The following is a 16,909-nucleotide window of genomic DNA, read 5'->3' as shown; positions in this document are numbered from 1 at the left end:
TTGCTAGGGTAGGAGGTTGCCTCTCAGGCTAGGTAGAAGAATCCTATGAAGAGCCTTGTGGAAGAGTTTGGACTTCACTCCTGACAGCAGTAACATGCCCAAATCATATGTACATTTTATTTTTAAAAAAATTACTCTGGCAGTGGTAGGATTGGAGTAGGTGATGAGTGAAAAGAGATAGAGACCAGTTAGGGGGCTTTGAGGTTCAGGTGAGAGGTGATGAGGACTTGGACTTAAGGTATTTGCAGTAGAGTTGGAAAGGAAGTATATAAATTGGAGATTTGTAAAAGGTAGAGCCAAAGGATTTGTGATTGATTAGAAAAGGGAGGAGGAGAGATGAGACTTAAGGGACTTATTGTAACAGATTGGGTGGCCAAGTATAAAATGGTGCCATTAATAAGGATAGAGAATTTGGAGAGGGGTGGGAGAAGTGATGCTGTTGGCTTTGGATATATTGAGTTTAAGGTGTCTCTTAAGACAGGAAGGTGTAGCTCCTTCCTTTCCAGAACAGCAATCCTAGCCTAAGTTACACATCCTTGGGCCAGATTCCTGTGGGGCCTAGTCAAGGATAAAATTCTCAAAGACCTCACTGGCATTCCTGAGCTCAACACCCTTCAAAGATAAAAGCTGGTTATTGAAAACTCTTTGTACCTTCATTGATAAGAGAATGAATTATGAATCTGTTTTGTTGTTTGCTTTTTGTTTTTCAGTAGTTCTGTGTGTGTTTTAAATCAGATGCTGGCTTCAGTGGAGCAAACTCTTCTGCCTCTTGCAAGCTTCAGATTAAAAAAAAAAAAAAAAAGGAACCATTTTTATGGAGCAGCCTCTGGCCCTGACAGGCTCTAGCTCTCAATTGGCTCCCAAGAAAAACCCCCATCTCCCGAGGGGAGCGAATTAAAAAAAAAAAAAAAGATGAGATGCTATAGTCCCACGTGGCTGCTGGAAAAACCTTGGAGTCTTGGCGACTCCCAACACCTCTCCCAACCACCACCTCTTGTTAGGTGTCCTCAATGCCAAGACAAGACTCCTAGCCCCAACTCTTTCCAAAATGACAAGGCTTGGATCCTTCCCTACCTCAACTCAAATATCCAGCGCTCACCAGGCGGTGGCAGGGCCGAGCACGTGGGATCATTTAGGGGCCGGCCTCCAGGGTCCTCCCAGAGTAGGTGACAGCCTAGGAGGCGAGAGGCTGGCGGTGGCAATCTCTCTGGCTCCTACAACCGATGGCCAAAGGCAGGGGCACGCCCTGTGTCCCATTCCCTTCTTCATAGGATGCTGCCAGAAGCCGTTAGCTCTTCTTCACCCTTTCCTCATGCACTACCCCCACTGTCATGCTGATAAATCCCAAGAGCAAAGGGTGGCACGATTCCTCCCGCGCCCCTGCGGACTGAAGGCGGACACTAAAGCAGTGCAGTCCCAACCTTCCTCTGCAGAAGCCGCGCTCCCCTCTGGGTCCGGGGGTAGAGGGGGCGCGAGAGAGCAAGTGGGCGGGCGTCCCATCCTCCGCATCCTCCTCCAGGTCCTGGCGCACAGGGTGGGAGCGCTGCGCTGCGCAGCGCTGCGCATCGCGGCCCGCTTGCCGCCTGCCGCCTGCACCCTGCCCTAGCTGGGCCACCTCCCCGGCCCGCCGGTGGAGGTCTGCGAAGCGCTAACGTTACGCTGTTTCCGGTTTTTCAGAGGGCTCTGTTTCCCCTCCCAAGGCGGCGGCGGCTGAGCGGCGGAGCCCCCCAAATGGCCTGGCCAGATGCGGCAGGTTTGCTGCTCAGCGCTGCCGCCGCCGCCACTGGAGAAGGCTCGGTGCAGCAGCTACAGCGACAGCAGCAGCAGCAGCGAGAGGAGCAGCAGCAGCAGCAGCAGCGAGAGCGGCAGCAGCAGCAGGAGCAGCAGCAGCAACAACAGCATCTTCCGTCCCGCTGCGCCCCCAGAGCCGCGGCCGCAGCCACAGCCGCAGCCCCGCAGCCCCGCAGCCCGGAGAGCCGCCGCCCGTTCGAGAGCCGCAGCCGCCGGCGGCATGAGGCGCGACCCGGCCCCCGGCTTCTCCATGCTGCTCTTCGGTGTGTCGCTCGCCTGCTACTCGCCCAGCCTCAAGTCGGTGCAGGACCAGGCGTACAAGGCACCCGTGGTGGTGGAGGGCAAGGTACAGGGGCTGGTCCCGGCTGCCGGCTCCAGCTCAAACAGCACCCGCGAGCCGCCTGCGTCGGGTCGGGTGGCGCTGGTGAAGGTGCTGGACAAGTGGCCGCTCCGGAGCGGGGGGCTGCAGCGCGAGCAGGTGATCAGCGTGGGCTCCTGCGCGCCGCTCGAAAGAAACCAGCGCTACATCTTTTTCCTGGAGCCCACTGAACAGCCCTTAGTCTTTAAGACGGCCTTTGCCCCTCTCGACACCAACGGCAAAAACCTCAAGAAAGAGGTGGGCAAGATCCTGTGCACTGACTGCGGTGAGTCGCCCCCTCCCTCTGCTAGAGATGGGGGGGAGGGGCGAGGTGGTGGAGAATGGGGGTGGGGCAGGGAGTGCTGCAGGTGCCCAGGCCTGGCCGCGTCCGGGCGCTGGGGGGGTGGTGCCCAGGCCTGGCCGCGTCCGGGCGCTGGGGGGGTGGGGCCGTCCCTGGGCAGGGCTCCTGGCACGGATGGGTGAGGGGGCTGGGGTTGGGGAGAAAGAGGATCAGGTTCAAAGTGTGCCAGGGGTGGGGGCCGGGGGGAGACGTCGGCCTATGCCAGCAGGGATCTGCGGCTGATGTATGGCATGTAGGGCTGGAAAGCTGCCATCATAGCCCAGTAGCGGAAGGAAAAACGGAGAGGTCCGGGCGGTGCGGGCCTGAGGCTCAGTGAGTCAGGAGTGACCCACGGAGGCCTTGCCCGCACTGCTCCCACGAGCCTGCCGTGCCCCGGTTGGCAGGGTCTACAGGAGCAGCTGGGCAGACTCCCAGGCTGTGAAGGCCTCGGCTTACAAGTTCTCCTAGGGAATGATTGCCCCCGCCCCCTCCTTCCTCCCCTGGCCTGGCTGCTCTGCTCATCCACACCGCTGGCGCAGGCAGAGTTGGACTTTTTCTGCTACTGTTTCCGTCCTCCATGTGGCTCCGGTGTTTTTCTCCATCCTGATTGCCTGTCTTTGCTAACTGTGTAGCACAGCCTTCTCTTAACCTCCAAGACTAGCAAGCAGACAGCTCTTTGAGCTATTTCTGGGAGATCTCACTAGGTCTGTTGATTGTAATGATGATGAAATAGAGTAACTTACTTCTGCTGAATGCTTTAAGTTCAGCTCTGACATCTTGCTGGCCGGATGTGTTGACTGCATCTCTCATCTTTATGATGTTGGGTGCTGCACAGGAATGCAGGTAATTAGGAACAAAACAGTGAAATCCATGGATCTGTGCAACTGAGAATGGACAACTCCCATATCAGAAGTCAAAGAAGTGTCAGTCTAAGAGCTTTTTCTTCTTGTGCTTTAATCCAGGACTTACTTCTCAGCAAGATATTTCAAAGTGAATTGTTCCCACACTCAAATATTTGGCATTAGCTTGTCTTGTGGTTACTCATATTGGAGTTTCATTTTGTTTCAACTAAGGCTGAATTTGTTAGCATGTAGTATGACTCTCTGGACTGTATAGTGGCTGAATTATGATAGATGTCCTGGACTGTCACAGAAGTTGATATTTTTACCAGTTTACCAACTGATTCTGTGTAGTATAGCTAGACTTTGAGTAGCAAAATATGTGTAAAAGCTCATAGTAAAGTTTTGCTGCCCTCATCTTTCTAGAACAATGCCTATGACTTTGGAAGCTTCCCTCCCTCCACTCTCTTCAAGAGATAAATTTTATGAGTTTAGTTGTGAGAGTATATCTAGGTACTGTGTGGAACTGAGATGACTTTAATGAAAGGTATCTTGATAGTGTCTTAATAAGGAGGGGGGAAACTTTGGGGATAATAGCAATTTATCATCACTCTGACATCATCCTAAGGAATATTGTTGACTGCTTTTTAATGTTGGTTTTATGCTTTGAAATGTTTTATGATGACAAGTTGAAACAGCCAAGAATTTCTAATTTTTTGTTCTGATATTTTATCTGAGATCCCTTGGGGAGCTGTAGAGTTATATTACACTTTAAGAAATAGATAGTAAAAACATTTATTAAACCTGTCCAAGGACAGCTTTTGTTTTGGTTTTTGGTGAGTTGCTTCTTAATATGCACAGTGCACATCTCCACATGATTCTTAGTCTGGGCCAGGGAGGACCTGATGGTCATTGTCAGATAACCCAATAAAGTAAAGGGCTTCTCTATTCCTTTGTCCCCCTCCTCCTACTTTCTCCTTTTCTCAACATAATATGCCTTGTCAGTTATACATTCTTTGCTTTAGTGAGCATTTATAGCTTAACAGTTGAATACAGAGATCATGAAAGATTTGATGGTCAGAAATATAGTCTGTTTTGGGGTTATGATCATCTTGTATTATTAAAATAGCATGCAGTATAGTTCTCAAAAAGATAAATTTGGAACTGCAGTCTGTGGTAAAGGGGAGGCCCTCACACATCACAAATTATCAAGGAGCAGGATTGTGTATGGCAGTAAACATTTTAAAATGCAAAAAATTTTGCTTTGAATTGATAGCATATAGATAGATGTCATTTGGAGGGGCCTTATAAAAAGGGATTAAAAATTACAGGACATACATGTAAGACTTGTGGAATAGGTGATAATATGACAGACGAATATAAACTGCATTTATCTTATTTTCTACCATGGGGTTAAAGAAAACATGTACTTGTGATGGTATAATAAATAAGGAAACAAAATCATCCTAACTAACCACAACACTGCCCTTGTGTTCAGCAGGAAATAGCTAACAAATTAATTTTTATGTTTTCTATTCTAAAGAAAGCCCTCTGGGCCATAGGGTCATTGGGAACATTTTCTCCTTGGAGAAGATTTGCCCATTGCAAAACAGGGAAACTGGCTCTTGTTATATTGAGCAACTGAGGTTGCATTGTTACTTTGTGTTTAGTTCTGTGTGTGTCTGAGTCTGAGGGGTATAGTTCCTACAGAGGCTATCTAGAAAGCAGTGGGGGGTTTTTTTGGGTGGAGGAGTCAAAATTTGGGGATAATGTACCATATGAAGGGATATGTTTTGCTTAAAAGTTGACACATGCTGGGCGGTGCCTATAGCTCAGTGAGTAGGGCACCGGCCCCATATGCTGAGGGTGGTGGGTTCAAACCCAGCCCCGGCCAAACTGCAACAACGAAAGAATAGCCGGGTGTTATGGCACGCACCTGTAGTCCCAGCTACTCTGGAGGTTGGGGCAAGAGAATAGCCTAAACCCAGGAGTTGGAGGTTGCTGTGAACTGTGATGCCATGGCACTCTACCGAGGGTGATAAAGTGAGACTCTGTCTCTAAAAAAAAAAAAAAAATGTTGACACATGCCTCAGTAGCATCAGTGCAGGCTCATACTGGACTTCTTCTGAAAGGTCCTTATAAATGGCTAATTTCCATTGTGAAATGTTGAAGTCTGTGATCTAAGGTGAGGAACTGTAGACAGGGTCTTGCTGGAATAACAAGACCTGCCCGTGGGGGCACGTTTTGACAGATCTAATGTATATCATTTATCTAAAAATACTATAGCTGGTGGTAAAGAGTTGAGTAAAATCTTTGCATTTCTAAGAAGATTGCATGGATACGTGGAAGAAAGTATTTTCTGTGCCTACTATGGAAAGAAGAGGAGAAAGAGTTAGAAAGGCCTTGCATGGGATTAGCAACTCTCTACAATACTATAGAAGCATCTGTTCTGCAAATAGTTCTGCATTTTAAAAGAGGGTTGCATATATTTTGGTAAAATTATACCTTATCTTGTTGTTTTCTTATATACATGTTTTAAAGTTGCTTTCTTAGTGAATAGATGCAGTAGATAGCATAAAAACAAAGATAATTTCTTCCTTTGGGATTTTCTGATTAGCAATTTTCCAGTGTTATAGTGTACTCTGCTATTAAACATGGAGAAGGTGTAAGTATTCCTGGGAGACTTTTACATTCTTTAGGATAGTTTTAAATTAATTTGGCCCAAAGATTCACGTATTAGAGGAAGGTGGTTCACAAAATTCAGTATAGGAAAAGCGACTGTATATTTTTAAAATGCTGTTTATTTAAAGAATCTTTTCTTCCCCAGCCAGCTGGAAACCCAGCTGTGCTGCAGTTTGAAGATGGGAAAGTGAAACTAGATTAGAAACTGACCAGTCCTAGAGATGAAGACAAGCCTTGGTTATAGATTTAGGGATTGAATTACAACCCCTAAAATAATTACCACTATTTTTTGTAGTGGCCCTTTTCCTCTACAGACTGCAATTCTTGGGGCAGGAACAGTATCTTTTCTTTCTCCTAGCTCCCCTGCCCCCGCAGTTTTGGTACTGTGCCTAGCTCATGCAAGGACTCTCCATAAGTGTCTTTTCAATGGATGAAGTCAAGTGAAGTTAAAAAAGAAAGCCTCTAGATTTAAACTAAAGCAATCTTAACTCTCCGATCTGTGACACTGAGTCCTGAGCTGAAAAGCTGAGTTTGGTGATAGCCTTTACCTGTCGCTATGGGAACCTTTTTTTCCAAAGGAATGGTTATCAACTAGAGTACTTAACCACAATGTGCTTAATCACTGTGCTGATTAGTGTTAATGGGATTTGAGCAGTAGAGAATAAAGGATTTGCTGGAGAAGACTTTCTTTTTTGGAAGGTGGATTACCATTAGCCCACCCTCAAATTTAAACAAAAATAAGACAACTATAAATTTGAATTAGCAAACACTTTTGGAGCTAAGAGAGGGTGGTATATTAATAGTCTAGGTGACTAATTTCCTCTTGGCCCCCAATCAAAGCAAGTGTGCTTCCTCTTCACCATCTTCTATTATCTAGGGTATTTTAATTTTATTTTCTAAATTTGTTTTTTGGTCTATTTATATTTTTGGATATGTGGTACATTTATATGGCTCAAAATTCAGACAATGTATAAGGATATATGGTGAAAAGTTTCCCTCTTACCCTTAGTCCTCCTCTACCCAGCTCTAAAGCTCTATTGTAAAATAACATATTCTTGTAATGTTTATTTCTCTAAAAACACAATAGTTTTCAAAGTAGTCTTGTATCTTTTTTAACAGACAATGTTAATTTTGTCATGAAGCTAATTTCATAGTAAATTCCTAGGTAATATGTATTTTTTTTAACCTAGCCCAAGATCTTAACTCATTATCTCTGAGTTCTTTTCTGTCTTAAGTATATTCAAAGGATCTTTTTCCCCCCTTAACCAGTACTCTACCTCACAATTACAATCCAAGGGTCAGGAATGAAAATACCAATTTATTTTTCGGGTACCTTGCCATTAAGAAGTTTTCCGTAACAATGAATTTTCTAAGTCTTAATTGGGATGCTTGAAGAAGAGATCCAAAGGTTTGTCACTGAGATGTAGGGCTGCAGCTCTGCTCATGCAATTCCTACTGTTTGACACACTCTGTAATCTCATAGTAGTGTCCATGTGGGAAATCAAATGATTGCACAAATGAAAAGGGAAAAACTATACAGTGCATGATTTTCATTCAGAAGCCAAAAATCCCAGTTGCTGACCATATTCATGTGTAGCTGGTATGATTCCAGAGGACTTATCTACCCCATGATCACATTAATGTACACAGCTATGATTTAATAAAATAAATAAATAAATAAGTAAATAAAATACCGTTTTGAAGTACCTTTTTAAGGTAGCTGATTTGAACATAGTGTTACATTTTCAGAGGATTTCAGTTGTCATTTGGATAGCTGGGGAAAATGTAAATATGCAAATATCTATACAGTGGGAAGTCTTAACCCTCTAAATCCTGTTGGCTTAACAGCATCTGACAATTTGGGACATTGATTTATCAAAGAAGTGGTGTTATTATTGTCATTGAAGTTTTCCCTGTGCAGTCTTCAACAACTTCTTGAATCTTTCTTTTCTTGGCCTGAAAGTGTTGTTAGTATAATTGGCATATAAGGTAAAAGGAATTTCCTCCCAAATTTCGAATTTGGATGGATGTGGTATGGGGATTTTTGTTTTATATGTTTCCAGCAAATTAACCCTCTCCTCCCATTTACTTTTGGAATTTGTACATAGAAATAAATCCAGTTTATGGGTTTCAAGAGATGATAAAGGGAACTCATTAGAAAACTGGGGAAAGTAGATGAATGAACTGGTAGAAGTGCTAAATTATGGCAAGTTTGAAAAGTAGCTGCTTTATACGAAATTAAAGTAGACTCCTTTAAAGCAATAATATACACAGATGAATTGGGTATTGTAAGGCTGCAAGAACTGAAGCAAACACAGAGAATGATTAAAAGTCATTAGGATAACATTGGTCGGCATCGCTCCGTGGTTAGGGCACTGGCCACATACACTGGGGCTGGAGGGTTTGAACCCAGCCCAAGCCTGCTAAAAACAACAATGGGAACTTCAACAAAAAAATAGCCTAGCATTGTGGCAGGCCCCTGTAGTCCCAGCTACTTGAGAGGATGAGGCAAGAGAATCACTTAAGCCCAAGAGTTTGAGGTTATTATGAGCTGTGATACCACAGCACTCTACCAAGGGCGACATAGTGAGACTCTGTTTCAAAAAAAAAAAAAAAGAAGGCATTAGGATAACATCAAAGAGGATATGCTATACCTAGACAAAGAGCTGGGAAGTTTTGTCAGTCTGGGGTCAAAAGACAAAATCATACTGATTGAGATCAGTTACTGCTAATCAGCTGTGATGTTTTTGATAATTAGGCAATGAAGTTAGGTGAAAGAGCCTTCCTTCTCTGGCTAGTTGCTGCTGGGAGAGTGTGGAATATGAGTTTCATTCTATAGTAACATTCCCTTCCCACTTTGTACTTTCAGTGAGATCCAAATAGCTGCTCCAGGGACCTTCTCTGGGACAAAGGCCTAGCATCTCCAGAGCCTGTTATTTCTTCTCTATGCCTCTGCACAGGACCTGATTATGTTGCTAGCCTCCTGGACAATAGTAGGTGTTAACGTTGCCTTTACCCTGGCAGATAGTTCCTGATTGGCAGAGGCACCAGGTATCCTAGAGAGCTTCTGTATTCTACTAGCAACACAGACCCCCAAAATGTAGTGTTCAGTTACTTTTATTCTCTCTTCAGAAACAGAATCCATAATGGTTTTCTTTATCATTCACAGTTTCCTGTCCTGTGCTAAGGTCATTTTCTCCCCTCCCCTGCTCTCCCTGATCCGTTTCATAAATACTAAGGATCTGTCTTTGTTCTTTAGGTTGAGATGTTTTACTTGGTTTTGATCTTGATATCCTTTCAACTAACAGAAGCCACACTGAATTACCGTTTCTCAAATTGAATGACAGAAAAGTTAATACATGGCCAAATACTTAGTCCAGCCCATGCAAAAGTCAGGACACCATTAATTCTATCGTGACAGCAATGCAGTTTGGTATCCCAAAGGTTCTATTACTAAAAAGACTTTCTTTTAATTCTTTTAAATATTTGCTTCAACAAGTATTTGAATATGTGTTCTGTGTAAGAACAGGGCACTTCAGCGGAGTCATATTAGATATAGTCCCTGTCATCAATGAGCTTATAACAGTAATTCTACCCAGAATATTTTAAGTACTGTAAAATATGCCAACATAGTGCTTTGGAGAGGGGGAGAAGAGTCATGGAGGAAAGAAGGATCATACCTGGTTAGAGGATTACAGAAAGTTTCTTGGAGAAGTTGTTTGAGATGGGGTTCCAACAGTCAGAGATAAACAAGGTGAAAGTGGTTTGGAGATAAAGGAGATGAATCAGTTGATTAAATGTATTTCTTGCAGTAGGAGCAACATTCTCAATAGTAGAGGGGCATGTTTGTGGTATAGAAAATAACCAGAAGGAAAGGGAGAAACAGGCAAGGAGCTTGGTAACGAGGAGGTAGGTAGGATAATATTTCACCAATCTTGAGTGCTGGGCTGATGAGTTTATTTTTAATTATGTAAGTAGCATTTGAAAGCTTAAGTTAAAAGTAACTCAGTATGGCTCCATGCCTGTAGCTCAGTGGCTAGGGCTACGGCCACATACAATGGGGCTGCCAAACAATGACAACTACAACAAAAAAATAGCTGGGCTTAGGCAAGAGAATTGCTTGAGCCTAAGACTTTGAGGTTGCTGTGACCTGTGATGCCACGACACTCTCCTGAGGGCAACATAATAAGACTCTCTCTCTCAAAAAAAAAAAGTAACTCAGTAATTTTTTGCAGTTTATCATCCCAGGTAAACAAACTCCTAGGCTCAGGCGACTCTCCAATCTCAGCCTCCCAAGTAATTGGGACTACACATACACACCACCACTCTCTGCTAATTCTTCTTCTTCTTCTTTTTTTTTTTTTGTAGAGACAGGATCTCACTCTTGCTCAGGCTGGTCTTGAACTCCTAAGCTTAAGCAATCTTCTCACCTGGCCTCCCAGGGTACTAGAATTATAGGTATGAGCCACTGTGCCTACCCAAAGAATACTTCTTCAGGTCAAGGGACTTGTGGCCAGCCAAGGACCTGAGAGGTAATAATACCCCAAAAACTTAGAAAAGGAACTCAAAGCACAGAGTATTTATCCTACCAACACTTAAGAAGTAAATTTTCTTACTTTCATCAGGTTCCATGTATCAATTAATTAATTATTTAAAATTAAGATAAAATCCTATGAACTGAAAAAAATGCTATCTGTTACATGATTACATCTCTACTCATCTGACCCTGGACAGCCACCACATTCCTTCCAACTCAGTACAGAAACAAGGAAAGAGAGAGGATTAATGATTCTGTGTGAACCTATGCCCAACTATGGAAGCTCCCAAATCAAAGCAGCATGAGTCAGGGACCCCTCTTCTTTAAAATGAGGAAGACTTCAGCCATTGTCCATGGGACTCTCATCAACTCCTCCTGAAAGCAGTGAAATGTAAGATAAGCCCCAATGAAGTCCCAAGTTCTGGCAGGACTCCAGAACTTGGTTTGCCCCATAAGCATGATGAGATTTTGAAAGACACCTTGTGAGGTATGGGTCTTAGTCCTCCCATTTGTGAAACAGAGAAAAATAATATCTATCTGCAAGCTTCTCAAAAAATTGACCAAGACATATCCATGGGCACTTCAAGATTTGTAGCCTTAGTTGGCACCTCCACAGGACCAGCATTCATATCCTGGGACTCATAGGGCTTCTCTAAATGAAATGACATACAACACAGTCTCTTCTTATCACCATCTCCACTAGCCCAGAGTAAAAAACATGGTTGTTTGTGAATAGTTCTCTCCTTGCTTGCCCCATTCTACTCCTAGAACTTAATATTTTCATTTACCTAGTTTTTCTGCTTACATTGTTAATAAAATTTTGTTAATAATTAAGACTTATTGAGCAATTTATATGTTAATTAAAATGCACTATCTCATTTAACAAACAGCAATCCTATTAAGGGTTATCACTATCTGCATTTCATAGGAAACTAAGACGTGGAGAGTAATTGCCCAACATCACCCATCTAGAAAATGCAAAAGATGGTTTTTAAACCCAGGTTCAGACAGGCACAGTGGTGAGCACCTGTAATCCCAGCTACTCTGTAGGATGAGATGGGAAGATCACTTCAACCCAAGTGTTGAAGGCCAGCCTGGGCTACATAGTGAATCCCCATCTCAGTTAAAAAAAATAAAATAAACCAGATCTGTCTAACTACAGAGCCCAAGGTCTTAGTCATTACACTGTATTTAATAGACTTTTTTTTTAAGGAAGGGTATCTGTGAAAAACTTTCCACTAACATCATATTTAATTGTGAAAGTCTAAATGCTTTCCCCAATGAACAGGAAAAGTATGTCTGATCTTATCACTTCTATTCAACATTGCACTTGGCAGTCCTAGCCAGTGCAACAAGACAAGAAAAAGAAACAAATGGCAAACAGATTAGAAAGGAAAAAGTGAAGTGTCTTTTAATTGATAACATAAACATATACATAGAGAATCCCAAGGAATCTATTAAAAAAAAAAAGTTACTGTAATAACTGGATAGGATACAAAGTCAATATAAAAAACAAAACAATTATCTTTCCATATATCATAATGAGTAACTGCAAAATTAAATTAATAATACCACTGATAATAATATAGCATGAATAGACTAGCATGGCAAAAAATAGGAAACAGAGATAAATTTAACAAAACACATGTAATACCCATCCACTGATAAACTACAAAAAATTACTGAGTTACTTTTTTTTTTTTTTTTTTTGAGACAGAGTCTTACTATATCCCCCTCAGCAGAGTGTTATGGCGTCAGCTCACAGCAATCTCAAAGTCTTGGGGAAAGTAACTTAAAATATGATTAAGTAAATATTTGATTATTGGCTATTGCCACGTAAAAAGGAAGCAGTAAGTTCATTTGCTTTCTCTCCTGACTGCTTTTGTTCTAGACAAATTTCAAGATTTATCAAATGACAACTCAGGTTTTTAGATATTTTGATTAAGGGCAAAATTTTGCTTCTCAGTTATGATTCAGTTGAGGTATTTTTTGGTTTGTTTGTTTGTTTTTGTTTTGATACAGGATCTCACTCTGTAGCTCAGGCTGGAGTGTGGTGGCATGATCATAGGTCACTGCAGCCTCAACTACCTGGCCCCTCAAGTTATCCTTCTGCCTTCAGCATCCTGAGTACCTGGGACTACAGCACGCACCACCAGACCTGGCTGATTTTTTTTATTTTTGGTAGATATGGAGTTTATTTATTCAACCTGGTTTCAAACTTCTGGTCTTAAGCAGTCCTCCCTCCTCAACCTCCCCGAGTTCTGAGATTATAGGCATGAGCCATCACAACTGCCTTTTTTCCTTAATGGTCCATAGTTTCATCGTTTTCTTGCAATTAATTCTCCTCTTTTATTGAGTTTTAGAATGATCTCTAGGTAGTTTTCCTCATGTATGTCAATATTTTGGCTTCCCTCTTTTTTCTTTTTGCTAGTTGGCATTCTGCAAAATTCACCAGTTTCACTTGCCATCCAAGCTTTTGGGATATTCCCCATTCTGGTCTCTCGCTGGAGTGTCCAGTTATACTCTATTAATCGGGCCTGTTCAAGCTTTAGGCTGAATACCTTAAAATGGAGGAGGTATGACCAGGTGCCTTTTCTTGGTAAGCTGAGTTCACAAATTAGGAATGACTATACCTTTTTGCCTGGTAGGCAGTTTGGGGGCATCTGGAGGCCAGTACTGGTTCTTAGAGCATAGTTTTTGTTTTATGTTTTTGTTTTTTGGGGGAAGGGGTAGGGGTAGCAAGAACTCAATGTTTCTTCCTAATGTCTCTCCTTTGCCATGTTCATTCTTTCACCATTTCCTTGAAGTGAGGCATTTTCTGCCATGTCTGTTTGGCTGATATATTTGGGTGGGTTTCTCCAGAGGAGGTTCTTTTCCAGCTCTGAGTTCCTAAGGACTACAAGTCATTACTTTGTAGAAGGCTCTGGCACCCAGCTTCCTTGCGTCAAAGTCCCTTCCTCTGGTGCCTGTGGCTGTAGGTATAATCTCATTTCAGTACCTCACCGTACTTGCTTAGACCAGTAATAAATTTCACAAGCAATGCCCAGTTGACCTCTCTCTTCTTTGTATGGCTTTAAAGGGGAGGATTTGTTTACCAGTCAGGATGGAACAGGTAGATTGGTAGATGATTTGTCATGTCTGAATCCCCCATCTGCATGAGTGAAAACAGCAGGGCTGCATCAAGTGCAACTTACCCAGCACTGTCATTGGATTGATTTCAGGGAAAAAAAAAAATTAAAAGAAGAATTTTTTAAAAAGGAAGAAAAGAGTCTCACTACAAGATCCAATTGTTGCAGAGAAACCAAGGCTTAGAAATGAAGAATTTCTTTTAAAAGACAGTGGATTTCCAAAGGCAGCCTATATGACTGCTTACTATTAGTTGGTTTCTTTTTCATAGTTTGTATTTGTGTGGGTTTTACTTCTGACCCCCTCTTACATGAGGTTCTGCCTCTCCCACTTCACCCCACCTTGCTTTCCACGTTCCTATTTAGGCCTGCTGACATGATTGCTCTTCTGTAAATGTAACAGGTTCTGTTTAGCTCTCATTTGTAAGAATCAGAAAAATTTCTAGAAATTTCTAGTACAGAGTTCCCTACCATTCCTTGGACTTGACGTCTTAGAGGCCCAGTGGGAAGGTAGAAACAAGGCCGGGGATAGGATGAGGGAGGAACTATATCCAACAAATCTGGCTAAATTTCTCTCAGGTCAGGTTCTTTTGGATAAAACCTGGGATTTTTTCAAGAAGACCTCTCCCATATTTTCCAGATTTTATTTCCAAAGGGAATGCTTTCTCCAAAAAGACTAGTAACATTCACTGGCCTCCTAGGAATGTGTACCCTATATTGTCTTGGCTAAGTACTAACAGTGATTCCGTTCAGATGGTACCTCCAGGGCTCAGGCCAATACTGAGAAGAGCCAGGTAGTATTACTCTCTGGGCAGAGCAAGGCATCACCACCTCTGAGAGAAATGCCTTGCTGCTGGGAAAGAATCTAAATTGTAAGCTAAAGTGAGGCATTTGAGTGGCCCCCAGATTGAGAGGGAGCTTTCTTTGTTTTTCACTGTGTAGATTTTCTGAGTAGGTTTCCATTGTGCACGGTGTGCCCTCAGCGGACAGAGAGGGCAAATAGGAACTGGAGCTGAGACTGCTTGCCTCGGGAATACTGCTTTCACCTCTGCCAGATTTATCCCTGCCTTCACCTGGGCCACACAATGTGGGCTCCAAGCTTCCCCTGTGTGGTGTCAGCCTCGGAGACTGGCAAATCATCTGACTTTGGCCTAGGGCTCATTGAGCAGAAGTAAAAGTTAAAGGCATGGGTTTTAGGTTAGTTCTATAAAGGGATCACTTTAAAACTAGCGCTTCCTAGAGAACTGTGTCTAAGAGAAAACATCATGTTAGTAAAGAGTCCCAGTAGGTTTGATGATCTTCAGTGGTCCAAGGTTATAAACCATGTATTTTTAAAGTAAGTCTTTAAAAGTAAGAGTTTACTTTTCTCATCTCTGAAGTTAAATAACAGTGTAATCATTCCAGAGTAGGGAGGAGTCATCGTAACAGAGGGGAAAAGGAAACAGTGCTGTTCTGTCCACATGACTCGGGGGTAATCCAATGGACATTACTCTCCATTCTATGGTGCAAAGATTACTTTCTTTGAAAGAGTTTGTTACTAGCAGTGTGAGTTTGGGAGAAGAGCGTCATAGCTGGCTTGCGATTAACCCAGTCACTGATTATAGCTGGTTTGTGGATCCTGTCAGAGGTTCCTCTAGGAATGTTTGTAGATTTAGTGGTTGGTTTTTCTGACATTCTTCTTTCCCTTTTCCCCTCCTCAGATTGTTCCATCACTGCCTCTTCTTTTGACCACTTTGTAGAAGGTGCAATTCCTGAAGTGATGTCCTTGGTTCTCTTCTCAATTCATGTCATCTGATTTAATGGTTTCACCTATACATAGCATATGGTTAATAGTGTATGTACTGGAGCTGGTTTTTAAGGGTGAATTTTATTGTGACTCGTTATAATACTTGTATAACCTGGGGCAAATTAATTAACCTCTTTGTACCTGAGATTCCCCAACTATAAAATGGGGTTCATAATAATAGCTGTCTCATAGCATTGTGATAAGGATTTAGTTAGTTACTCTGGAAAGTGCTTACGAGTAGAAAGTGCTTGCTTGTAGCAAACATTCAAAACAGGCTGGCTGCAGTTTTTTTAATTGTTGTATCTGTTGTTAGGGGAAAGAAAATGACTCTGGATTTGGGTGGATATTTATTCAAATCTTGACTCTATTCCTTACTAGCTATGTCAATTTGAGAAAATTTTGTCCCTTAAATTTTTGAGTCCCAGTTTTCACCTGCCTATGGCACTTTGTTTCAGTTTATCTATTGCTGCCTAGAAAAACACCCCAAAATGCAGTGGCTTAAAAAGGCAACAAGTATTTGTTATAATCTCTCACAGTTACCGGAATTGAGGGGCTCAACTAGGAGGTTTAGTATCTTTCATGTAGTTCTAGTCAGATGGTGGCTGCACAGTCAGTAGTTGAGACTGGGCCATTTCAGAGTTTCTTCTCTGACATTTCTAGCAGGTGATGCTGGCTAGTTTTCATCTGGGAGCTTAGCCGGGGCTGCTGCGTTTCCTCACAGCATGGTAGCTAGGTCCAAGATTGAGCATCCCCAAAAGGGCCAAATAAAAAGTCCCACAGCATCATTTCTACCATATTTGGTTTGTTAGAAGAGAGTTACTAAGGCCTGACCAGATTCGAGGGGAGAGGGATACATTCCACCTCTTAGTGGAAGGAGTATCAAAGAATTTGCATCAGGCTCAGGCAGGAGTGTCTGTTCTCTAAATCAGGTCTAGGGGAAGATGAGGGTCCTTCAATGCAGTTCCTTGAGTACAGTAACTTGAGTACTATTCCTCTTGATCTGAAGACTATGAATGGAAGAGACAAGTTGTCTGCCCTCCACCCCAAATGCAATACTAGGATAGATAGAGGATATAGATGCCTCTTTTTAAAAACTGGCAATGTTTGCATTTTAAATTAAAATTTTTTAACTTTAATTTTTTTTTAGACAGAGTCTTACTCTGTTGCTACAGACTAGAGTGCCATGGCCATCATAGTTCCCAGCAGCCTCAAACTCCTGGGCTCAAGTGATCCTCTTGCTTCAGCCTCCCGAGTAGCTGGGACTACAGGCACCTGCCACCACGCATGGCTAGTTCTTCTATTTTTAGTAGTGACAGAGTCTTGATGTTGCTCAGGCTGGTCTCGAACTCCTGAGTTCAAGCACCCCTCTTGGCTTCCCAGAGAGCTAGGATTACCGGTGTGAGCCACCTCACCCGACCTCTTTTTTTAAAATTTAAATTTCAAAGTAATTT

At 42.7% G+C, this 16,909-nt stretch overlaps 1 protein-coding gene across 3 annotated transcripts in view; it reads left to right on the top strand.

Annotated features, from left to right (window-relative positions):
- The first annotated feature begins 1,318 nt into the window (after positions 1-1,318).
- NRG2 (neuregulin 2) overlaps positions 1,319-16,909 on the top strand; it is a 214,173-nt gene continuing 198,582 nt past the window's right edge. For 2 of the 3 annotated variants that reach the window (XM_053566453.1, XM_053566451.1), the window contains exon 1: positions 1,319-2,435. In XM_053566453.1, the coding sequence (XP_053422428.1) occupies positions 1,745-2,435 (691 nt within the window). In that variant the 5' untranslated portion in view covers positions 1,319-1,744. The remainder of the gene's footprint in view (positions 2,436-16,909) is intronic. The other variant, XM_053566452.1, reaches the window with a different exon arrangement.

Source organism: Nycticebus coucang, chromosome 17 (assembly GCF_027406575.1).
Source record: "Nycticebus coucang isolate mNycCou1 chromosome 17, mNycCou1.pri, whole genome shotgun sequence".
NCBI lineage: Eukaryota > Metazoa > Chordata > Mammalia > Primates > Lorisidae > Nycticebus > Nycticebus coucang.
Note: the sequence above shows the minus strand (reverse complement) of the source record. Positions and strands in the feature narration are given on the sequence as shown.